This window comes from Chaetodon trifascialis, chromosome 3 (assembly GCF_039877785.1).
Source record: "Chaetodon trifascialis isolate fChaTrf1 chromosome 3, fChaTrf1.hap1, whole genome shotgun sequence".
NCBI classification, from domain to species: domain Eukaryota; kingdom Metazoa; phylum Chordata; class Actinopteri; order Chaetodontiformes; family Chaetodontidae; genus Chaetodon; species Chaetodon trifascialis.
In genome coordinates this window covers 27,266,904-27,293,282 of record NC_092058.1, presented here as the reverse complement: position 1 = coordinate 27,293,282, position 26,379 = coordinate 27,266,904, and the positions used below count along the sequence as shown (strand labels likewise).

At 40.3% G+C, this 26,379-nt stretch overlaps 1 protein-coding gene across 2 annotated transcripts in view; it reads right to left on the bottom strand.

Annotated features, from left to right (window-relative positions):
• Nucleotides 1-8,722, bottom strand: part of epha8 (eph receptor A8) — a 110,824-nt gene extending 102,102 nt beyond the window's left edge. For both annotated transcript variants that reach the window (XM_070958424.1, XM_070958425.1), the window contains exon 1: nt 8,379-8,722. In XM_070958424.1, the coding sequence (XP_070814525.1) occupies nt 8,379-8,466 (88 nt within the window). In that variant the 5' untranslated portion in view covers nt 8,467-8,722. The remainder of the gene's footprint in view (nt 1-8,378) is intronic.
• Between the last annotated feature and the right edge of the window lie 17,657 nt (nt 8,723-26,379).

Here is a 26,379-nt window from a genome sequence, read left to right as displayed (position 1 = left end):
CACAGCTGGCCGAAGAGACTCGCAGTTACCTGGTTTATTCATTAGCTGTTGATGAGAGCACAGACAACACAGACACAGCACATCTATCCATTTTTATAACAGGCATGAACGCAGACTTCACTGTTAGTGAGGAGCTCTTGGATGTAGCTGCCATGCATAGATCGACAACGGAGAGGGACATTTTTGATTAAGTAAAACTAATTTAGCCTGGGAAAAGTTGGTGAACACACACCTCCGATAACTTATTGCATTATCCACCAAGTAGCTCTGTGTGGAAAGCTTCTGGACCTGGATGATATAATGACCATGGTCATGAAAACAGCGAACTTCTTTCAGGTGCATGGCCTGAAAAGTTAAAATGAATGTATAACTTGTTCTTAATTTAAAGGGATTTATGTTATAATAACAGAGCTATGTGCTTACACATATTTTTACATTTATGTAAATGCATGTACAGTATTTGTATACTTGTAACAAATAATAAGCAAATGAAGAGACATTTATCTAACAATATGTTCAGGAGTAGTTACATACATACAGTCTTACCATTACAACCGGCCCTTTGAGGGCAACCACAGTGCTAATGTGGCCGGGGTGAAAATGAGTTTGACACCCCTGATCTCAGCCCAACCAAAGGTTCACGATGGAGGTGGCAGATCAGAAAAAGAAGGCTCTAATGAACTTATGAACGATGCCAAAAAGGCAGTCAGTTCAGAAAATGCTAATAGGAGAAGCTGTGGAAAGCAGTGCTTTATTTTGGGGGACTTGTTGATGAATTCACACACTATGCTCTCAGCTCGTTGCTGTTTGAGCCGCTGTGACTCAGAGGAAACATTCTTCGCAAAGTGAGCTGAGCACAAACTCTGAGTTTGACCTTATTAGTTGGATGGTTCTTTGTTCCCGCAGCTATTGGAACAGGTTGGCAGGTTTGCCAGCATTTATCAGAGCATATTAGACCTTCACTGGGCTTCTATTAAACTTAATGAACATTTAAATCCTTTAATGGATAGAAGGGAATTGAGAGCGGCAAATTATCAGCTAGACGCTCTCCGCTGCTGTTGATAAAGACACCCGCCGATGGAAGTTGAAGAGACGCATTTAAGACAGCAGCCTCCTCCTTTTTCCCCCCTCTTCATCTCACTTTGTTGTCACCCCGTGACTTTCTCGCACTCTCCATCTTTCTCTCTTCCTCTCTCTCTTTGCCCATGTATCCCTCTATCACACAGCCTCTCTTTTGCTTCTAAGACTTGCTGTGTTCCTCTGTCTGTCTGTAACAGAGGAGAGGGGACTGTTGCTGCAAAGCCAGACCTCCGTCATTCATCAGTCCCCATGAAGGGAACATCATAGAGATCTCTCTCCAGGAGGGATGTGCTAACACAACCACAACACCAGCCCATTACAGAGCTGTCAAGCATCGTGTACAACCTGTTCCTCACTCTTTTGCTTTATCCTCAGCCATCCTAGTGAGGGATCTTCTGCCCCACATCCTAACAGAGCGGAGAAACATAAATTACCCAATGATACAGCTCCAATCAGAGAACATAGCAGAGTGGGCCCAAGGGCTGCTGAACTCTGGCCAGCCCAGCATCAGGTCCTACTAATGGGTAGAAAGGGCTCAAGAGAGGCCCCTGCTTTCTTAGGCCTGGTCTGCTTCTGGCCGCAGCTCAGGAGGACTGGCAGACCCAACTGTATTGATCTGGTAGCTCCTATATTCCTGTCGACAGCTGGCTAACAAGGCTGATGTCTCAATAAAGACTGGTGCCTTGGGGAGAAAAGGGGGAGCAGCCAGCCAGCCGACAGCAACCTCTGTTAAGACAAACCAGCAGACAGAGGGAGGGAAAGGTTCACGCCCTCTCTGGTTATTTAATGTGTTCCCACAATGCTGCACATGCAGGCTTTCCCCCCTCAGGATGATACTGGAAACTGTTACTATTGAGCTGAAACTGAGAATGGGTCAAGAGCCAAGGAAAAATACAACTTCAGTAATTACCGACATGACAGGTGAGGAGTGAATTAGCTTTTATTACGTACTACAGTAAACTGCAGTTATTTGTTGGCAAAGCGCAATTAATAAGCCTCGCATTTTAACAGTGATTTCATAGTTTCAAGGTGAAATCATAAGTAATTCATACAGAGCTCTGCCAGGACAGAACGCACCCCCTTACAGACTTTTCCTACCTGCTCCCTCCTTTCTCCTAATGTTCTTCCATCTAATATTGACCAGGAACTGACAGCTCAGTGATTTAGCAAAACAAACAAAAGAAGCAAGTGTGCATGTGAAAGAAACATGGCGACAGATGATGAGGCTGCTGATCTATTTCAATGTATGAGACTTGAGGATATACTTTGGCCACTCTGTACGGTGAGGAGGTGGAAACAGGCGGCTCCCAGTCAATAAAAGGCGTTCGGAGCAGAACTACGAGACACCGTAAAGGAAAACATCTTTCCCTGTCAGCGAGCCTGCTGAAGTGTCTTTGAGCAGTACAGTAAGGACTACACACTTCAGCAATATAGTCAAAATGTTTTTTTCTGTTAGAGAAGAGTCTCTCTTCTGAGCTATTAATTATGACAAGTTCTTATGCATTTTTCTCGTATGATGTTACTAAACATGTGGAAGGTATTCTGGCTGACTGAGAAGAGATCAAAACAAACAGCAGCGCCTGAGCCAACTGCAGCACTGATCAAAATCAAAAGCCTCGTTTTTTTTGTTTGTTTGTTTTTTTTAATGAGAAAAATTTGGTCTTTGCCTTTTATTGCACAAAGAAAGGCTGCAGCTCGCAGCAGTGTGGCTCTTTTCTCTGTTCATTTCCTGTGTTCCCCGCAATTTTGTTGCCTCTAAATCACATGTTCAAATCCGAAAGTAATTAAAACAAGGAAAAATCTCTGTTGCTATTCATTGTTCCATGCCTCTGTGTCTCTTTCCCCGTTGGTCCTCCTGCAGCAGAGGTATGTGGTAATAATCATCCACCTACAGTTTGCTCATTAGCAGCGAGTCCTGCTCACTGCATGGGTCTTTCATGTTCCTTAGTACTGACAACAACCTGGAGGAACGCTGTCTATCCTCGCTGGGAATGCGACGGTGTGAAACAGCGTGCAGGAGTTGAATAAGGGACGGTGCCCACAGACAGGAGGGCTGCTCAGGGAAACCACCACCTCCATACAGCCAAATGATTCAGTACACATGCATTCACAACAAACGTGGGAGCCATGGATGCAGCAAGGTTTGGTCTTCATTTCTTGCTCCCTGTGTGTATTCGGCCTGCACTGATTCAAATACTGACAAACAGTATTTTTGAGTCAATAAATTTAATCTGACCATTTTCAACCCTCAAAATAACAGACTCACTGTTTCCCCTCAGAGTTGCTTCCTTGAAAACATCCAGATAGCTCTTGTTGGAAGGACTCTTACTGCTGTGGTGATGTGTAGAGTTTATAGCCTCCTCAGACTTCACACAAAAGTTTTGGGTCTTTGCTGTCAGCCAGGAAAAGTGTCTGAAACAAAAACTTATGTATGTGTAGTGCAAGAAAATACTGCCACCTACAGAGACCCAAACTGTCCACAAATCTGATAAATATATAACACATTATGATATAAAGAATCATGCAAATAAGTAATAACAATATGTTGATATGTGATTTGTAATTATTAAAAGTGGTCGCCTGGACAGCCAGTCTTGAATAAATACGGAATCCATTACAGAATTTTTGAATGTGCTGAAATCATACAATTTGTATATATAACCATGAAAATGTGAAATAATCAATTAATTTTTACTGTGAAATATATTTAATCCCAATGCTGCTTGGGTCTGAATTAGCTGGCTCTGCCCTTTTTGTGTTGATGTTGATGGAAAGTGGTATTATGAAGTAAAATGGTCATCAGGAGAAATGGCGTTTGGACTTTGGGAGGAAAAGAAGTTTTGATAAAAGCTGGAATGAAAAAAAAAAAAAAAAAAGTCCTGAGATAACATTTCATAATGTTTCATCATAAGAGAACTGGAACATAAAAGTGTACTGGATTATTTCATAATTCCGTGGTTATATTTTTATCTATCCACTGTTTTCATTCATACGATACATATTTAATAAAGTCTTAATAATTTAATTTTGAACACATTCAACCTGCACAATACCAGTGATAATACTAAACATTAACTTAGACTTAACTGACTCCATAAATGTAGTTATGTAGTTACATAAACAGGAGGCTGAAATACATTTGTGATTGCCATAAATCGTCACACCCTCCCACAGGAACTTTATATATCATACTTATATATTTTTTGCATTTATTTTCATATATTTTAGCCTTTTTTTCAATATTTTACAGCAGAGAGTAACGGGTAAAAATGGGGAAAGAGGAAGTCGACGTGTTTAAAATTTTGCCAGTGAGATTGCAGTTTTATCAATACTGCAGTTTCACAAAATTTTCATGAAACATGTTTTTCCACATTTGGTTGGAATTTGCTGAAAGTTTTAGACAGACTGAAGAAGTGAATGTTCCTCATTGGAGTGATAAAATTATACGAGAAGTAAATAAGCCATCTAAAACTGTGTTGGATGACCTGAAAAATGCATGTTACACAGGTGTAAACAGACCTGAACTCATACATGGTCCATGACGGTTGTCACAAGATGGTGGTGGTAAGCCTCTTAAAGCGCTCTTTCTCACTGTTTTCTCTTCATACTTTGTGAAAAAGTTTTGCAATTAAATAATCTGCACTATTTATCTCTGTTACCGTCCTCACTGTGACGCCTGCTATGAACTTTGATGTAGAAAGTAAAGCTTTATATCAGCTTATCAGGCTAAACTCCATCCCTGCAAATGAATAAATATATATATGTAAGTTGTGCTCCACCAGAACCCTGCTGGTCCGTTTCCGGTTCCAGCCGCGTCTATTTTTCCTGTTTCTTGGGACGAACAAGCAGTGGTCTGATTCTGGAAAAATACTGTGTCTCGGGTGCACAATGGATTCACTGCAAGAGTCCTTATTTCACCTGTTCTATTGAAGAAATAAGCAAGTTGATGTCAAAATATTAAGACTGGCTTTCCCTTTGTCTCATTCCTCCCCCCATACACACACACACACGCACACACACGCACGCACACCACACTCCAGCACAAAGAAACAAATGACAGGGTTTGAAGGACACTTGAGTTATGATGTGGAGCGGATGGAAAGCTCACATACATGAGCAGTGGTCGTGGTTTTTTGTTTGTATCCACACGAGCTGAATATGACTGCAAACATAAACAATGAACAAAAACAAAATGGCTGGCCTCAGCTCCTGCTCGTAAGTCAAACATACGTACACAACCCTGTCGCGTCGTCCGTCTTTGTGAGTGCTCTTGAGTGTTACGTGTGGCTGTAACTGCGTGTGTGTTGTCAGGTGCGGTGCAGCTCTGCATGGATGTGTGAGCAGCTTCCTGTTTTTCCACCGATTTCATTTCCAGCTCTTCATTCATTCCAAAGGTTATCTCTTCCATGTACATGTAATATTTGTAATTGCCCTCGAGTTGGACCACAACCAAACCAGCATGAAGAAGAGAAATTAAATTTTCAGCACTATCATTTTTAAACGCAATCAGATTTCGTTTAGACATCAACTATTTGCTTGGGCTTAATTACTATTTTGCCCCTAATCACATCCAAAGGAGAATGAAAGCAGTGGTTACTTTCTCTGCAGAATGTTGAAAAATTGATTTGTTTTTCTTGTGTTTATTTAGATTAATTAGTGTGCGGGATAAGAGCAAAATCTAATCTTGGGGAATGTTATATTCACAACTCTCTGGTGACCTTTTTCTTAGAGTGAAAACATCTTTCTAGGATGGACCGGCAGAATAGAAATCAGCTGATTCACTCACATTGATTGAAATGTTAAATAACTAAATGGGACCAACTATTTTCTGAGGTTTTCAGGCTGCACAGTTTTCATCTCATGACAATACAAATAAAAGAGCTTGAGGAACCCAGAAAACCATTTCAAGTCTTTGCTCACACCTTTCCAACACCTTGTTTAGAGCCTGTGGTTGTTTATTCCAAGCAGCTGTCAATCTGAACTCTGGTCAGACGATTCAAAGCGTTCCACAAAAAGCCATTAGTGAATATAATCTGCTCAGGCTCGGATTAAATAACTTCTCATTATTTTTAAGATAATAAGAGCAATTTCAGAGGAGTTTTAGTGACATGATGGTGTAATTGATACATTATGGGAAAATGACCGACACTGAAACACTGATTTTTTTTCATTTTACTAAAGAGTTTATCAGCACATGATACATGACCAGACTGAGCGATTGATTCCAGCCGAGGAGCTTTGTTGTCTGTCATATTCCTCTGTCTCACATCTCACATTTCCTGTCTATATACTGTCAACTAGTCATTGACGGCAAAAAGACAACAAAAAAGACCTTAAAAAAATACCAAACACACTAAACATTTTAAGAAAATGTAACCAGCTTCATTGTATTTGCATACTACACAGTGGATCATTTAGGTTTTAAATGAGCCTCACAGTCTGGATTAAATGCACTCAAATATATATAATCTACGGACAAATCTAAAATGATTAATTATGAATAATTATTGAAAAGATTTTGTACAGGAGACACTATTTTATTGTAATCATTTCATTTTTAGTTTAGCGACTGATTAGTAACACGGCAGTCCATCCTGCAGTTTACATTGGTGGCAACACACTCTGAGCTGCAGAGTGTGATAGACATAAAACCTGGGGACACTTCTTTGACTTTCACACCTGGATACAGGCAGTTCAGGTAAAAGCTGTGTTTAGTGTGCAGTGCGATAGCAGATCTTAAACCAAATTCTTAAACTTAAACGGAAAGTAGATGACAAGGCAAAAATAAAGCACATATTATCACACTTTATTTATCTGATTACACTGAATTGTTAATCAGAAAAGGGCAGCGATCATCACAGGGGAGGTTGAATGAATTTGAATAGCAAAGACATGAGAGCGGGAACGAGGAGGACACTTGACATGGAAGTCAATAAGTGAAATTAGAGTCCAAACAGGAGCAGCGGAGAGGAGAAGGAAATAAAACCTGACATGCAAATAACACAGGACGTTAATGGAGGGGTTGTAAATGTGCTCGCCACTGAGGCGACTCACATGAGGACATCTTGTCTGGACCGTCTGTCTGTCTGCATGGCGGTCCTCGCTTCCTGCTCTGTCTGATCTGAGGCGGCCCGACTCTCCCATCTCGACTTTACACAGCTTAATACAGGATAAGCGGCTGCCCTCACCTCTCCACTGCTGAGGTGATTCCACCAGAACCAAAGCACTGATCTTCCTCTCTTTTTTTCCACTATCTCTTCCTCTTCTTCTTCTGCTGCTTTTTTCCCTGCAGTGGTTAGCTGAATGTTTCCGTCTGGGCCAAGAAGGCCCTAACAGTGGAATCACTGCTGTCACTCAGCCTCCTGAGACCAGACCTATGTCAAGGACCCTGTCACACACACGCACGCACACAGACACACACACACATACAAAGAAAGGCACCAGGGGACTTGGTGGTGTGTGTGGCATTAGTTGAACAAGTGACAACAACAGTTTTCCGTCTCGTGGTAGAAAGATGAAGGACAGGAGGATGGAAGTAAACAAACCCAGGCTGGGCTTAAGGGAGCAAAGTGTGACAAGAACACATGCACACACACACACACACACACACACACACACACACACACACACACACACACACACACACACACACACACACACACACACACACACACACACGCATAGGAACACAAGCACACACACACACACTTCATTTAAGAAACTCAAAGGAAATACACAAGCGAGATTCATCAAGATGTTCACCTCAGATCACATATAGGATGGAAACCGCGTAGACACACACACTCACACACACTTTCACGTCACTGCCTAACCCTACAGCAGACACATGCGCTGTTACTGCAGCTGACACGCAACCCGGGTAAACATGAGCAATGTCAAAAGGAGTTCACACACACGCATCCCTACACACACACACACACACACACACACACACACACACACACACACACACACACACATCACCCAGATTTCCTTGAGTTGCTGTGCAGAGAGCAAACTTTGATGTCATGCCCTGGGTTATTTGTTGTTGTTGTTGCTGTGTGTGTGTGTGTATGTGTGTGTGTGTGTGTGTGTGTGTGTGTGTGTGTGTGTGTGTGAGTGTGTGTGTGTATGATGTGCAGGTCGCGTTGGCTCATTGGCAGTGTGTTTTCCTGGAGCTCCACATGTATGAAGTTAATCCCCCCTGTGTTTAACTCTGTCTATTCAAATGAGCACACACACACACACACACACACACACACACACACACACACACACACACACACACACACACTTACCTTCGTTGCTGTTAGTTCCTGCGGTGCCCAGAGCCTGTAGTGATATAGTCCATAGCAGCATCGCAGCCAGCCCTGGATCTGAAGCCATGGTGTTCTCCCTCACACCCCGCCAGTCTCCCTCTGCCTCTCTCCCTCTCTCCTCTCTTACTCCCTCGCCCTCACTCTCCCTCTCTGCCACTCGCTGCCTCTCTCTCCTCTCCTTCTTCTTCTTCTGTGTCCCAGGGTTGAAGCGAGAGCCAGCGCTGAGGAGAGTGTGAGTGTGTATGTGAGTGTGCGGGCTGCGAGCTCATTGGGTTGGAGTTAGAGCCTGCCTCTGTGGCTCGCTTTAGTCTGCCGGCTCCCTCACACACACACACATACATACATAGACTTTAGGCAGGCAGCCGGAGGGGGGGAGGGACCAGCGCGTCTGTCAAAGTCTCACCAGCCAATTAGAGCACGGGCTCGGCCGGCGCTGCACACTAAATGCTCTCTGAGTTGCCACACCCTCCCATCCTACCTACCTGGCCAACTCTCACTTTCTGTTTATCTCTCTGGGTCATGAGCTGGCACACTGCATCTCTCTCTCTCTCTCTCTCTCTCTCTCTCTCTCTCTCTCTGTTATTTACCCTCATTTGTCATTGGTTCGCTTCTCCCACACACACTCTCACCTACCCAGTGGCAAATATCTGACTGATGGGATGAACTGAAAACAGCAGCATGTCTGCAAGGCTCAAGGACAATGATCGGTTATCGATCTCCTGTATTGTATTCATAAAGCTATTATCTACAGTATGTTCAGGTGTGTGTGTGTGTGTGTGTGTGTGTGTGTGTGTGTCCGTTATTCAAGGACTATGATCATGTATTGATTCATGTGATGGTGGGGAACTGAAAATGTGCCAGATCACAGCACCTGTCCAGATCAATTGGTTTTTCAGTCAGGTCATGCTGCAACACCACACACACACACACACACACACACACACACACACACACACACACACACACACACACACACACACACACACACACACACACACACATTACTTCAAAGTGAGCTGAGCTGTGCTGAAGTGAAATCATTAAACAACACAACAACAGTTTAGAAAGCTGATTGAAAAGATTTGTTGTCAATGTTAACTGTATTAAATGTTAAACTAATGTAAAAGCAATAACACTACAGCTGACACCTCAGGGTCCGTTCAGCAGCTGCTCTGCTCTCCTGATGGAAATCATGTGAAAAGCATATGAATCCACATCAGCTGCTAAATGGACCTTGAGATGAGATTGTTTCTCAACAATAAGACACTGTACAGTTATAATGTTCCTTATTGCCACTGCTACCTCTGTTTATGGTAATACTAATTCTTCTGCTGCTTATGTGAATAACAGCATATTTATACTTCCATACACTAACTTATACAACTATAACTACTTCCACTACTATGACTGTAACTGCTAGTGTGGCTACTACTACTACATCAGTACTAACAGTATTATAATAATACCCATACTAATAATGTCGTACAACCGCAACAACCACTGCTACTGCTACTACCATAACTACTACAAGTATGAGTCATGATGATATTAATTATGATGAGTTATGATGATGATGATGATAATATTTATATGAATTATGTATTTGTTAATACTACCACTACAACTACTATTACTACTTCAATTACTAATAAAACAATAACAATAATAATTATTTGCTTTTTTATTGTAATAATACTACTACTAATGATTGGGTATTATTTGTGTTCGGTTGGCACCCCCTGAAATAATAATTTTATATAATAATAATATGATAATATTAGTATGACTACTGGAATAACTAAAACTAATAACAATAACAATAATAATACAATGTAATAACTACTTCAAATGCTGTGACCACTAACTTTAATTCTATGTTAGTGCTAGTAATAATAATAATAATAATAATATTAATAATAATGCATTTTTTAATAAAGGCTAATAATACTACATCTCCATATATATACTACATACTAAGAACTGTTATTTGTACTTTGTGTGTGCCGTTACAACTGTTACTACTACTATTGTAGTAGTGTACTTACAACTACTAATAACAACTAATACTAATCACGATAATAATACTACTCCTAATAATAATATAATATATAATAATAATATATAATCAAGACAAAGTAATCATTTATGGAAAAAATACTACTATTACTAAAAATAATACTAATAACAATAGTATTTTATGTACTTAGTTTACTGCTGCTGCTGCTGCTGCTACTACCAATATTACCACTGGCACTGCTACTGCTACTACTACTACTACTACTACTACTAATAATAATAATAATAATGATAATAATAATAATAATAATCTACTGAGGTTATAAAATAGCATTTCCAATAGTTAAAAGTGTGAATTATTTTTAAATACTTTTTTTAATACAAGGTATCAGTGTTACTGTATGTTCTTTCCCTCATGAGGATTTATAGTTTATTTACCCACACACCCGTGTGCACCATGGCCAGCCTCTGTATCAAGTTGTAACTGCGGTCTAATGTGTACGGGTGAGTGTGTCACGGCCCTGCTCAGAGGTCTGCCAGCACTGGTGCCATGCTGAGTTTCCAAACTCAACTGTACGCCCTGTAATCCCCGGGACATGGCAGCACAACACTGTCACCACTCGGCTGCCATCACGACAAGGCTGCTGCTCCTGCTGAAGCATAGCTGCTAGGTCCGCTTGATTTACCTCACACGCACACAACAAGAACAAAAGGAGTAGTACTCGTCCTGCAAAATATTTAAGACGATATGTAAGAAATGTCCCTGAATATTGAGTGTGAGCATACATGCAGCTGGCCTGCTAAATGAAGGCGATGGAGGGTTAGTTGAGATGAGTGTCAGGCCAAATTGAGGCAGTGCTATGCCTGCCAAACCCCTTCCTCCACCCCCCTCAGGCCTGGAAACACAGGGGTTTCTGTGTGAGGTTATAATGCTTCCTCCACAACATGTATAGGGGAGCCTTGTGCCTACGTGCAATGTCTCTGTAAAGCATGGAGCAAGAAAGACACACACATAAACACAGAAAACTGAGGGTTACGCATCATTTTCCGGGCATATTCTCTGTCACTGTTTTGTCCCTGATCTGCAGTGTGTGTGTTCATGTGTGAGGCTCCTTTGCTTTACCACTAGGCTGCACTGTCAGTCTGCCTGTCTAATAGGCTGCATGCCTGTGAGGACAACAACACTGTCATCTTCACCCCGACGCTCCGATCTTTCAAGTGCAGAGGAGAAAATGCTCTCTGAACCCTTAAACATTAAACAAAAAAACCCCACTGATTTCTGTCAATGTCTCTGATGTAAATGCATGACCAGAGGGATCTGAAAAAAAGGATGCTTTGTAAGAAGCAGGCTGACAAATCGAGTTCAAACACAGAGAATTTAAACCTATATTCTTCCTATAACAAGGGGGATAAAAAAACAACCCGTGATGCAGGAATGATTTTCCATTAAGATGTACAGCCTGGAGCTTCTCGCCATAAAATAATGACACAAAATATTTGTTCTGTGTTTTTACACCCAAACATGATCCCTTTTCCTTTTATTGTATTACGCTGAACCAGAAAATAGATCTGTATCCACAGAAAAAGCACACTGGCTGCTGTCTCAGTCACCTTTCGCATCTCTGGTAATTGATTTTCTATGCAGAGACACATCAGTGTGACATCTCAGTTTAGGCAGCTGCATAAAGTCTTCTCTCCTTTCTGAGTACGGGAGGCGGTAGAAAATTTCAAATGTTCAAAATAAGAGGTCCAAGAGTAGGTGAATAATAGTGCTCTGAGGCACAGGTTTTTAGACGAAAAACCATGTCTCAGTATATAAACATGAATATAAATGCAATCACAAAGAAGAGTAATACTAACATTGTCGGGTCGTTTCGTCCTTTTACCATAATTGAAGCAGGGTGAAAAATGTATGATAGATGTGTTATTATACACACACACACACACACACACACACACACACACACACACACACACATAGAGGCAGGCTCATTAAAATGGCTCCCCATAGCTCTCTGCTCTCACAGTAAGTCTTAGGGAAAACTTGTTGTTGTAGGTTACACTAAACAATATATGCATCTTCAATAATGAGAAAAATTTAGTGAGACTCTTTCAATGCAGCAACAAAGTGGGGAGTCCCTGGCGTGTGTGTGTGTGTGTGTGTGTGTGTGTGTGTGTGTGTGTGTATGACCACTTCGTGACAGGAATCTAAATATGTCCACCTGGGTTTACCTGGGGGCGTTCTGTGGGCAGCAGTTGGCATTAGAACCTTAGGGTGTGTGGCTGTATACATGACTGCATGTGTGTGTCTGAATGTGTGTGTATGTGTGTGAGCAAGCAGATGGTGGGGGTCAGTGCGTGCCTACTGTTGTGGGGCTTGTTGGTGTATGTTGGCTAAATATAGCGCAGTAGTGACAGAGCTGCTCAGAGCACAGTCATTGACTCTGTCGCCACTCTCACTTTAATTCTTTGATCAGTTCAGCTTCGTTCATTTCTCTTCAGTTTAATCAAGTCACTTCAAAGCAACTGAATTCATTTCAGGTAAATTAATTTCTGCTATAAGCTACCTGGCCACAGAATGACACGTAAAGATGTCATTTTATCTGGCAGCTGTTATCATCACCAATTAAAATGATAATTGCTTCTTATCAGCACTTTTCCTGTAACTTCTTCTTTTAACTTAGTTCATAAGAGTTATAGTGACATAATATACATAATATACCGTACTTGTGCATGTACAGTAGTGGTTAATTTAGCTCCAATGCACAGAGAACCTAGATTTTATATAAAACAGGCCTATTTAAGAGACACTCCTGTTTTTTTCTGGTTTGCTCCTGTTTGTATTTGTTAATGCAAACTATGTTTACCAGTTTTCTTGATGTATTTAAGGTAATGTTTATTTCCACAGCAGTTATTATAAAAAAAACATAATGTCATACTCATCATTCTGTTGCTCTGACGTTCTCTTTTTAACAGAAATATGGTTTTCACTCACTCATTAATTTTTAATTAATTTTTTTAAATTCGTTGTTTGGCTAACATCAATTCAAATGCAACACTCCAAGCCCCAAACCAACGATCCACATTCCCTTTAACCATGACCACAATAGTTCCCTAACCTTAACCACATGTTTATTATTGTAACCGTGATGATGAAAGTCTCAGAATAATAATTTTAACCCTAAGCAAGATGTTTTTCTAATCCTTACGAGATACTTATTTTAACCAAATGATGTTTCCCTAAACTTAATCTGCAGGGTTACTGAAGGTTTTGTGGCTAAACTTAACCAAACCTTAATCATTGCATTGTCAGATCATAAAATGGATTTCTTTTTTACAATGATTCCATCCCAAAGCATCGCAAATCATCATGCTTTGGGACGGCACAGACAAATTATTACAAATATTTTGTTCTAGATTAGTGGTTCTTAGCTGGTCTGGCTTCAGGACCCACCATCACCTCTTAATGACAAGCTGTGACCCAAGCCGTGACATGAATAGATGGCACTACATAAAAAATCCCCTTCAAAATAAAAGCACAAGATTTTTTTTTTTTCTTAGCATTTTTTTTCTTTTTGCCCAGACAAAAGCCCACAACCCACTGAAAACGGGCCTGTGGCCACCTTTTGGGTCGCGACCCACCAGTTGAGAATCATTGCCCTAAAGTGTTTCCTTTTTGAGCAACGGCACATATTTTACATTAGAAAAATCACAAGGCACAGCACCAAACAAAAATGTCACAAAAAGTATATTTAATGAAATATAATGAAAATCTAGTCTCAATTTACTTAGTGTGAAACCTGGGTCTGTTTATTTGAACACAAAGCTGATTTTTTTGCAGGAATTGATGAAAGACACACAGGAAGATTTCACCTGATTGGTGCTCTAAGTGTTAGAGCACCAATCAGGTGAAACTGGATAATCTTCCACGGCACACCTGATGATTTCTCACAGCACATTTATGTGCTGTGGCACAGTGGTTGGGAAACACTGCCCTAGAAGATAGTTACAAACAGTGTATTTTGTTGTTTAATTTGGAGGACTGTTGGATGTTTCACGCTCACATTTTTTCCATTCAAAGGGCATAATCCCTCCCTGTCCTGGTAGGTTTTTAATGAGAAATGTCTGTATGACATTATTTGAATACCAACTTCTATTTGAGAATTTACGGGATGCAGCTGATGACTGCCAGAGGTATCCCTATATCTCCAAATGTGGGGTGAACAGAGTTGCAGCAGATTCACTTAATTCTTCTTCTTTGTTTTTTTTTATTTTGTGAATTGAAACTCATTATTTCTTTCACGGATGTATCACATTAAAGGCTCTCCTCTGGCTTTACAGCCATAATCCCTCAGTTTTCTCGTAGACCTTTACTGTGAAATGTCTTTAGGAAGAGTTGAGCTTCATTGATGTAACTTAACAATAATTTTGAACAAAAGAATGTTCAAAGAAGTGATTTGAATTAAGTGGTGAGTAAAAATAGCATTTCTGTTAAAAAGACAAAAAATCTGGATGGCAGCAAACACTGAGGATCTGATACTATTCAGATCTCCTTCAAAGACCATTTTACATCTCATCTGCTTTGCTTGTCATTCTGCAATTCTCTGTTCCCACTCTTACACGGAGGTCAGTGGACTTTTCTCAGGGTGCTGCAGCTTACACAGTTCAGGGTCAGAGGTGCTACACTTAACAGGTAGCCTCATAGACACAAGCTTTGTGGCTGTGTTTGAGTCACGACAGGCTATGAAGAATGAGGGTTAAATATACAGCAACTTAGCAGATTGTGGATGATAATAAAATAGTTGTAAAATGTTTTGAGTTATATATATATTTCATTTTGCAGACAATGTCAAGGAATGACAACAGTCGTTGGTCAAAGGTCTACCAAAATCTACAGCGCTTTTCAAAATTGGCACTTGTAACCAGTTGGCTAATGTCTGCTAACTGCTTGAATGAATGTAAAGTATGTCATTATGGTTGTGGAGTGGGCTGCTCCTGTCACATGTTTTAAGCTGATGATATCTCTAAAAGACATATCTAGAAATGGCACTTGTCTCTTCACAGCCTTGTTGCAGGCCAGTGCAAAACAGCTAACGCTGTACCTACTTAGCATACAGCAATGATGACACCCTGGGGCCCCTTGACATAGACACCTGGAAAGACCCCCAAGCTACACCTGTCCATATACACATATATGCAAATGCACATATGTTGTGCTGTCTGTTACAGCGTGCACACACATTTTTGACTCTTCAGACAGTTTACTCTATTAAAACATATTTTTTCAACTGCAAACTTAACTAAAACATAAAAAGTAAATTTGGCAGACACAACATTGGGAAATGCTGTTATAAAGAGTGGATATGTGGAACATGCACAGGACAGCACCTGTTAAAATCTAAAAAAAAATTTTTCCGCAAAACAAACATCCAGTTTGCTTCTCTTGTGCAGTTAGTGTGCTTGTGATGTGGACAGTCCACACAGTCACAAATTTTGGGTTGCACGTGGATGTCTGCAAAGTGACCCTTGTAGACATGGACAGGTGAGGAAATTTACGTCACATGGAAACAGCCTCTATGGATAACCTGTGTCTGCATCCTTCACCTGACTTTATTCATTAATTCTGCAATTAATGGCTTTTATCTTATACAACTAAACAACATTGGCTACATTTGCTATCATGCAGCCTGAGACGGGTATTTTTAAAGAATGCCTCAATCAAGGAGTGGAAACCTCTCCACTCCACATACTCTGGAACCACATATTCCCACTTGCCACTTTAGGTACTTGTGTAACCCCAACAATACTGAGGGACTTCAACAAATCTGTGAACTGTCTGTTGGTAGAGGATCCTGGGAAGTCAGATGTAGGAATTTCAACAGCATTCACAATTGGTCAGTGTTCCCTCCCCTGTTGAAACCACAGTGCCCTGCCTTCCTGTCATTGTATCTCACTTGCCACATCGCATGCAGACAGAAGAAGTAATCAAATTACGACGTGAATCTTATGAAATTTCAGTTTTTTTCTTTTAGCACTAGTGGTGTCTTGGCTCATTAAGAAGAAGAAGAAGAAGAAGAAGAAGAAGAAGAAGAAGAAGAGGAAATGTACTTTTATTTATCACACATAGTTAGTTGCACACTACATGCACACACGCCATGCTTCCGTGAAATTATTTTTCCGCATTTGACCCATCCTCGGTCTGTCGATCCTCCACGGCAGACCAGGAGCGGTGGGCTGCCAGCTGCCAGCCGATGCCGGTGCCCGCGCCCGGGGACCCATCCCTTCTCGTCACCATTGGTCAGGTGGTGATCTTCTTGCATGTTTTTAATGGGGGTTATTACGGAGGAAACCCCGGGTCAATACGGGGAGAACATGCAAAACTCCACACAGAATTATTATATAATATTAATATAGCAAAAGGCTTGGACGTTTTGCTACAGACACAGCTGTGTGTGTCCTGACTAGAGCTCCTTGATTATTGCCTACACCTTGCTAAAAAGCATGGGCAGATCCAGGACTGGCCCCAGCTGGCGCCCTTTCACGATGCCTATGACTTAGTCTTGACAGATGAGTAAACATCACAAACTATGGCACCTAAAATAACTTCTTGTAACTATAGTGATGTTACATTTAAGTTATGTGGGAGGGAAGCAATAATTGGAAAGATTCCCATGTTTATGACTTGGATGCAGCTTGGATGTTAATATCAATTGTGGAACATCAAGTAGCAGCAAGCTACTACATCACTGGTTAGTTAAAATTTCTTGTTGCTTATTTTTTTCCTGTCTACCAACACAAACACCACGTTTATGATTATACTCCAATTATATACCATTAAAAAGCCAAGATTCTTGTGAATCTATTGATGCAACCCACTTCAAGATACAGTCACAACGGGAGGCACAATAAATGCCAACAGCAGACAAACTGACGCAACTCTGAGGCAACTCACCGATGACGTCTCTCAGTGACCCACAGATCCATAACACTCTGACAAAAATAGACTGGTAACATCGACAAACGTCCAGATGATCCACTGCAGTAAAAATATTTGATCCAAAACAAGATAATAATCCACAGACAAGTGTTTTCTCCTTTCAAATTAGCAGGCATTGTAGTCGCCTTCCGCTTGTCTTCTGTGTTTTCCCCATTATAACTTCCATAAATACGGAAGGGCACCATTGTGTCGCCTGGAGTCTCGGTGCAAAATGACACCTCGCTTGACCAATCACAATTTGCCATATGAAGTCCAGCAACCAGAGGAGCCAATAACAGTCTGAGTTGAACGGAGGTCTCCGCCCTTCCCCCTGTGTGTGAAGATTCAGCCAATCAAGGACAATTTTGAAAATGACTGACACGTCAAATAGCCAATGTCATTTCAGTGGTTTATTTACATCTCCAAACACAAATAAGGATCTTGCACACAATTTGAAGTGATAAATATCGTAAATGGCCTTAATATAAAGCTATATAGCTAAAATATAGTACAGACAGCTTGAATATGAATATATATTCCTCCTTTTTTGGAGGACGTCGGGATATAAAATTAAAGAAAACATGAGAATAGTAAGCTCCTATTATATTGTTATCAGTTTTTATTGAACTTAGACGAGGTGAGGCCCAGATATACTCAACTGCAGGCATCTATTTGCAAAAATATATTCAGGTGGGGAAAAAAAAACCTTCAGCGTATTCAAACTTTCATTACTCAATGCCAGTAGCACTTATAGTGATTCTGAGTGCTGCAGATAAAAGTTCAGAGTGTTACCTTTCAAAAGAGAATAAAACCATACATGTACTCCAAATGGTTCAAGAACAGCTATCAATTTACTTTGAGTTTGCCTTGGATGCAATGCAATACATTAATGCAATAAACAGGAAAATTGTTAAGACTTTGTTTTCTCTGTTTTTTTGAAGTTTTGAACAAGGCTCAATTTGCAAAATATATTCAATGATGTGTGTCTTCGCTCAGAGTTATCAAACCACTGGCAAGCAGGGAATGACTGGTGAAATGTACACATTACTGAGTAAGGAAATCTGCATGGATGTTGGGCATGTACGTTATGGCCCCTGATTTAGAGAAATCCTAGATCCACCCCTGCCAAAAAGTACAAATTCCCATCCCTGAAGATTGACCTGAAAGTGGTGACCACAGTCTAGAGCAGTGGTTCTCAACTGGTCTGGTTTTAGGACCCAACATCACCCCTTAATGACAAGCTTGACAATGACAATGACAATCCCCTTCAAAATAAAAGCACAGGATTTTTTATTTATTTATTTATTTATTTTTTTGCCCAGGCAAAGGCCCGTGACCTACCAGTTCACTGGTCTAGAGCACTCGTGACAGATCTGGAATTGTGCTTCTCTGGGCTGCAGGTAGGATAGATGTACATAGAGGGTCACTTGGATACATTTGTGTGGCTGTTCAGACTGCCTTCCAACAGAAGTTGAACTTGCTTGATGTGCAGGCCCACACATCGCATAGCTGAGATTTGGAAGATGTGCACGTTGACTCCTCTGCAAGCATCAACCTACGGTCACCCATAACAACCTTCTCTGCATAGGTTCACGGAGATGTTAATGAGTTGTTTCAGAAAAGCTTAATTCCAGTTTAACACACATTATGAAGCTGCTGCTTTGTGTGGTCACTGCCAACACACTTAAGCTCGGGGAACTTGTCGAGTAAAATGCAAGCTGACATTAAGCAAAGTGTTTCTTGAAATAAGAAACACAAGGAAAATAAGTCATCCAATACAATACTGTCATTAAAGTGTGGTACATTAACGATCTGAACTGAAAACAAACAAACAAACAAAAAATGTAGTTATTACTGAAATAAATGTTCTCAGTGAATTTCTTGGTTACACATCATTGCCATAATGTAATGTGATTGTGTGTATGTTAGATTAAAAGTGATCTCAGTGGAAATCAGATCCCTACAATGCAATATCAGTTTCCACCAGGGACCACGTCACTACAACCCAAACAGCATTCCCAATAGACTTGAGAAAAGACATACGGAGATGCAGAGCTGTTTGATCCAACAAAGTGCCTTTTTTGTCAGTTCAGAAGGCCTTTCACCAGCTTTCGGGACATGCTCATCATGATATCTGTTGTGAGATTTAAAAGGTCTCTATAAAAAAATTGCTTTGTTTGAGCAAGTCTTTTTATGAGCAACTACTTTAACCTAACCATGTAACATCTTGAAGAGCATTCAGGTCCAATGGACTTCATAAGCCTCCATTTCAGAGGAAACTTTTGCAGTCCTTTGCTGCTTATCTGTGATGCTTCCTTTGAACTCCTGCCCGAGCAGTCAGGCAAACAGAATCTAACTATAAGCTGTCAGAAGTGCTTGTCTAGCTAACCTAAACGCACAGCTAAAATACATTTCCACAAAGTCTTGTCATCTGCACTGAAATCATTCTCTCAGACAAGACTACAGACATCTCACAGTCTGATTAGTATGTTATGCTTTGAGTAATGAGCGTTGATTATTCCATCTAATTTATCTGCATATGTTACTGATTGCTGCTTCACTGATTGTTTTTTTTTTCTGTAGTGCTTGCTTGCTGCTGCTGCTGCTGCTAGTAGTAGTTTCAACAAATCATGCTGTTTAAATCTGTGACATGCTTGTGTTACTTGTGCACACAACCAAACAGATGGATAATAAGAAATAAGAAGTTTTATCATCAAAGGCAGAACCTCGCCCTTATTGCTAACACTCTTGTATAGCCTTGAGAGCAGAGTCATTGTTAGCTAGCAGCAAAGGGATCTGTTCCATATCTTTAGTATATACTTTGTGAAGTTATTTCATCTTATCTCATCTTTACTTTCAGTGTTTCTCAAGTATTTTGCCAGGTACAACTGTGTGTGGCAACACAGACACTTCACCCTGAAACATTTACAGTGCTCAAGTGTACAGCATTCAGATCTCTTATCCATTTCAACAAGTGCGAGTATTGTCCACTAGATGAATACATAACTCACCCACCACAGAAATAAACAGTCCTTTTACATGTAGAAATGCAGGAAAGCTCAGGTTTTATTTGTATACTGTTGATTTTCAAATAAAAGTCAGCTTTCAAATTATGACTGGAGTCTCAAATAAAAATAATACAACATTATCTGTCCAGCACAAACATGTCAAAGCTGGTTATGACTAAAGGCTGTTTTTAAATTTCAACATTATTTCATTTTTCACAGCACTGATTGCAGTTGTAATATAAAAACAGAATCTTGTCATACTCTGCTGCTCTGAGTTTCTCTTGTAACAGAAACACTGTTTTAATTTATTCCAGTCATTTCTACTTTGTCGTTCTTTCATTCATTGTTAAGAAACAGAAAATTTCCTACCAATATTTCACATTAAATTTATATCAGAATTATTTCCTTTGAGCAAATTGGAAGCTTTTAATGTGAAACATCTGTACTTGAAGTGTTTTATTGATGGTAGCTTAACACCAAACCCAAAAAACAGGAAAGTAGAATGAGTGGGATTATTTAGTGAGTGTTAAAAAGACTAAATCAGAGCAGAGCAAAGTGGCACGTAAGGCCCACTGCTCACTGTCCTGCCCACCACATGGGAGACAGTAGGATGCTTCCCACACAAAATGACCCTGCTCTTTATTGGAGATGAGCAAACTAGAAGGACCCTGTGGAGGATCTAAACAGTAGTTGTACTAGAGAGCAATGTTGGGGCAAGTTGATTTCCATTTTTTAGATACATATAAGCTGACAGGCACAGCTGATGCACATTTGATAAAGCTGCCAATTTCACACTGTTAATCAGCACTTGGTGGCAGTAACAAGGAAAGAAGTCAAAAAACATGCCAGCAAAGGCAGAGAAGAACACTGCTAGCAAGCAAAATTGATGAAAACAATGCAAAATTGAAAATATTTTTACAATCAACTTTGCAAATATTCTATGCAGGAGGAAATCCAACATGTTCTCCTTGAAGCAGATTGCCAAACTAAACTCACATGTCGAGTTTCCACCACACTCCCAAAAAACAGCGTTTTTCCTTATTATAATGACTTATGATGATCTTCTATGACTTGTCTTCTGTAATAGAGAGGCTATTACAGAAGACAAGAAGACAAACAGCCATCCAGCCTTCATCAGTGTCACAAATATGCAGTACAGATGCCTCTTGAATAGCAAACAATGCTTTAAGATGATCCTTTTAAGGTTACAGGCACTGCATACAAGGGAATTGTTTATTTAAATAACAACCAATCAGCATCCAGCATTAGAACAGGAAAAAGGTGAATACAAATTCACCATAAAAAAATGTGAGGACCATCAACCAGACTCTCAAATAACATCAATGCACATTCATATAATAAATATACGCTATTTAGTTAAACCATTTAGTCATCATAAAAAAAAAACTAAAGATACTTTTTGAAAAGCTGTCCACAAGCATAAATCTCACCTTTCTGTAAAGTACATTTTTTGGTGTGGCGTTTCCTTCGCTTCATTCTTGTGCATCAAGCTGTAATGGGATTACTATCATCCCCTGTGGCCAGATGGCAGAAAACACCCACTGCAACTACAACTCAGCAGAACCTGTGCAAGCCACACAAAGGTGAGATCTACATTTTACTGGAAGTATTTTCAAGCAGTAGATTCAGTAGTATATACAAGAAAGAAGGCTTCAGGGATGAGGACTATGTGATTGGTTTGGCATTTGCCAAAGCCTGATTAACTTTTCCCGTCTCTAATAAAGTGCAGCACAGAGCTATGTCCATGAGCTTTATTATGGGAAGCATCCATGACTGTCTTCCCGCACAGTGAATGAGACAGTCCCAAACATGGTTAAGAGGTTAGTATGACATAATTGTTATACTGTTGGATTATAAGTCTGTGCAATGTAAATGATCTTGCATTTATCAAGACAAAAAGATAATACATGTTGGAAATGGAGTTTGCATTAACAGCAAAGGTAAAGGGAAATTAAAACAGAAACAGACCTGAAAAGGAAGCTGACATACTACTATGTGTAACTTAGCCTTGCTTCAGATAAAGGCACTGGTATTTTCTGTTGCCATATTTCATACCATCAATACAACAATGATTAGGTGTCAATAAACAAAATTAGGACGCTCAAGTCCTCACATTTTGCTTTTATGTGTACTGAGTAGTTTACCATAAATTGGCCAATTGTTTGTTTTTTTTTTAATTCCAGTGGAGCCAAGAGCAGCAGGGACCATGAGAGGGTCTTAACCAGGAACAACATCAATAACGAGGTCACACTTTCTGTATGTGAGTGTGCACATGAGAAACTGCATTTTCACTTGTGTGTATCTTTGTCCATGTGAGAAAAACAGAAAGAGTGTGTGCAAGCGAGAGAGAGGGCTATGAGGGGTCAGTGTTGTTGTTGTGCTAATACAATTTAGTCCTAATTAGCAGGCTGCCTCTGAGCCTCAAGTGTCCTCTCACAATACACACCATTTCCTAACAATCAATTTCCATGAAAACAACAATTAGCCCTGAAACTACAACATGATGACCCAAACTCTTTGATGTTGTGCTTTTTTGGTTGTTTTTTTCTTGTTTTATGTTCTTCATGAACATGACATTTCAGCACGGACTAACATCCCTAAAGACAAATAGCCAAAAGTGATGAGTTGTCTTGTATCTTGTCTCCAAGAAAGCTTGTCTTGACTTGTTTGGAAACCCCGAGAGCTGACAGACTGACAGGGACTGTTCCACTGAGATCCTGTCAGACACTGTGTGTGTGTGTGTGTGTGTGTGTGTGTGTGTGTGTGTGTGTGTGTGTGTGTGTGTGTGTGTGTGTGTGTGTGTGTGTGTGTGTGTGTGTCCTATTGAGGGTGAGGGTCACAGAGTGCCTGTGCGACACATGGCTTGTTGTATCTTAAATCAGGAAAAAGAAATATGACGGAGACAGAAGTTGATTCAAGACTATAAATTGTACAGGGAATATTTACTTTTCAGCTGAGGACAGGTAATCACTTATGCTTTCCTATTAACCCTTGCGTCTATGGATTTGAATAGAAAACAATTTAATATGTGGATTAACTCCATATCATTTCGTCTGACTTTTCAGCTGAGTGCCGTGAGGCCAATCATAGGAGAATGAGGTTGACCAGGTCACTGGAGCTGCCAGAGGCCACAGGTAATTAATTACTCATCCTTTCCTAGTACTAATTTCATGCATGGTGTCACTACAGGCATATATTACAATTTATTAAGTTCATCATGTATAATGCTCTTCACAAGTCCTATTTTAAGTGTATTGACTCTGTTAATGCGTGGCATCCACTGTAATGGTCACATACATAACGCTGAGGAAATGGGTGTTCAGCAATTACTATATCCCATCATTAGTTTCATCTATCTTCGTTGAACCATGGCTACCTTTCAGTATCCATCCCACAAAAGATTTTCACACAGCACATGAAAACGCAAAACATGAAGTTCTCCATGATTATCAGATATTGTAGTTCAACATCAACAATTACAGTCAACACAAACTGCCCACAACCAACATATAATCCCTGGTGATGTGTAACATTCTGACTATTTTCAGGTCAACACTGTACGGTGAGTCAGTAGTGGAAAAGATCAGACAGAGCGACAGAAACTTCAGAGGAGCCTGGACAGCTCCACAAGAAGTCACAAATTCAATTTCATACACCTAAGACGGATGTAGTCTACATTTCTTCCAATGCTGTCATGTTCCCTTGGGAGACGTCAAAAGCTCATGGTGATCACAAATCCTTCAGTGCATGTTGCAGCTACAGAAGAATTCAACTCAATCCATTCAAAGACCCTTATCCTGCACTAATGTCTCTTTTTGACAGACACTCACAGCAATCCAGGCTGTTCTTAAGAACATTTGGCAATATAACAGATTGGCGTCTGTGTAGTTTAGTGTAGTCTGTGTAGATAGTGAAGTTTAAGGAGATGGACCAAAGCCCAAAGTTTTGTAAGGGGAGTTTTTCCTGTTTCTTTCTTTACTCTTTAATTTACTATTTTCTTTAATTTACATGTTGATGGTGTATATGACAAAGAACTACTATTGCCTTCATATACAAATATATATACAAATATATATTGTATTACTGCACTTTAGGAGTTTTGTGTGTATGTGTGTTCTTTTTAGGATAATGTGCCGTGCACCTTTCGCCAGATCCCTTCCAAATTCACCATTAACACTGCTTGGAGGTCTACCCATTGAACAGGATATTTTTAAGAGGTGGGGCCAGAGGGATCAGGGGAGACTGGGGGTGAATAACATGGAGAGGGTAATGGGGTACGTGGACAAAAGTCTTGGGGATCAAGGAAAAGGTTGCACCACCCAAAGGGCACTTTGTTCTAATAATCAATTAAAAGAATATTTGACATTTTGGGAAACACAGTAATTTTCTTTTTTCCAAGATTGAGATGAGAAAATCTATATCTTATGTTTGGGCATTAATACAGAGTTGCAGTTAGGGCGTGCTTAGCTTAGCATTGAGAACAAAGTCGGGGGCCATAGCTAGTCATAGCTTTCTCCAAAGCACCTACCTCTAACGTTCAATAGTAAAGGGTTACCTCCAGGGTTTTGATACTGTAGACTTCTGTACAGACACAATGATACAAAACCTGGCAACCACACTGCTGACAAGATGTGAAGCAACACAGAATCATATCACCCAGCTGTTTGCCAAGAAAAACATGAAACAACATTACAGCATGTGACTCATTCTAAAACCATGAACATTAAACAAACAAGATTCAGGATGTTAATTAGTGGTGCTGATCTTTTCACTTTGAAAGGAACTCTGCTAGCTATTTTTTTTTTTACACTCAGCAGTGCTAATCGACTGGCTGATGCTCGATACATAACATACACACGAGTGATATAACTCTTCTGGTATAACTCATTGAAAGGCAGTGAATAACAGCATTTCGTAAACTGTTCAAATCTCTATTTGTATTGAGCTGGTATCAGGATGTGGTTAGCCTTGCCTAGCACAAGATTGCAAACGTGGAGAAACAGCTAGCCTGGATCTGTCTAACCAGCACCTCTAACTCCTTTACTAACTGACATGTATCCCATTTGGTTAACATGTGCATAAACCAAAATGTAAAAAATGTTAATATTAAAAATGTTAATTCTTCGTAATGCACTTTCCTTTTTAATCTGATCATCTGCCTCTTTCTTCTTATTTCCCTCATCTCTATGTGTGTTGTGTGTGTTTTTTTTTAGATGCAGTCATGCCTGACCTGTCCAGCAGATGTGGAAGAAACCCAGACATAACATGCTGTGTGACTCCCCACTCGTCCCACTCCCAAGAAAGGCCAGCTCCACAGAAGGAGGCAAAGTTTAGAGTAACAGTTTATTAAAACTTTAGAGTGAAGCAATGCCCAAACCAGCAAACAGCAAAAGAAAGAACACAAACCAGTCCTCCATATTTACACACACACACACACACACACACACACACACACACACACACACACACACACACACACACACACACACACACACACACACACACACACTGTCGGGAGGAGAGAGAGAACTGCCACATCAAAACAAATATGACCCAAACATTTCCATGACTTCGCCATGACATTTTCTAACCTCTATTAAATCCTGAAGCTATGAGATGTTGGCTGCTACTCTGCATCTGAGTCAGAAACACAAGGTGACTGTATTTAGAGAAAATGATGGTTGGCACAGGATTGGACTAAAGGTTCATTTCAAAGTGTTATATTGCCAACAGTAAGGCTGAGGACTATTTTTCAGTGGTGCTGGTGTTTTTTGAACTTGAAAAGTGAAAGATTCGATGATCAATGCCACAGTCATCCTACTGCAGTAGCATTGCACCTGCACCAAGAATGCTGGCGTCCACCTCCAGTTTAAATGGACAGAGGTGGTGAGCACGGGAGCATTGCAAAAAGGCGGCCTCAAAGGCAGACTGACATTTATCTGACCACTGAAAGATGGTT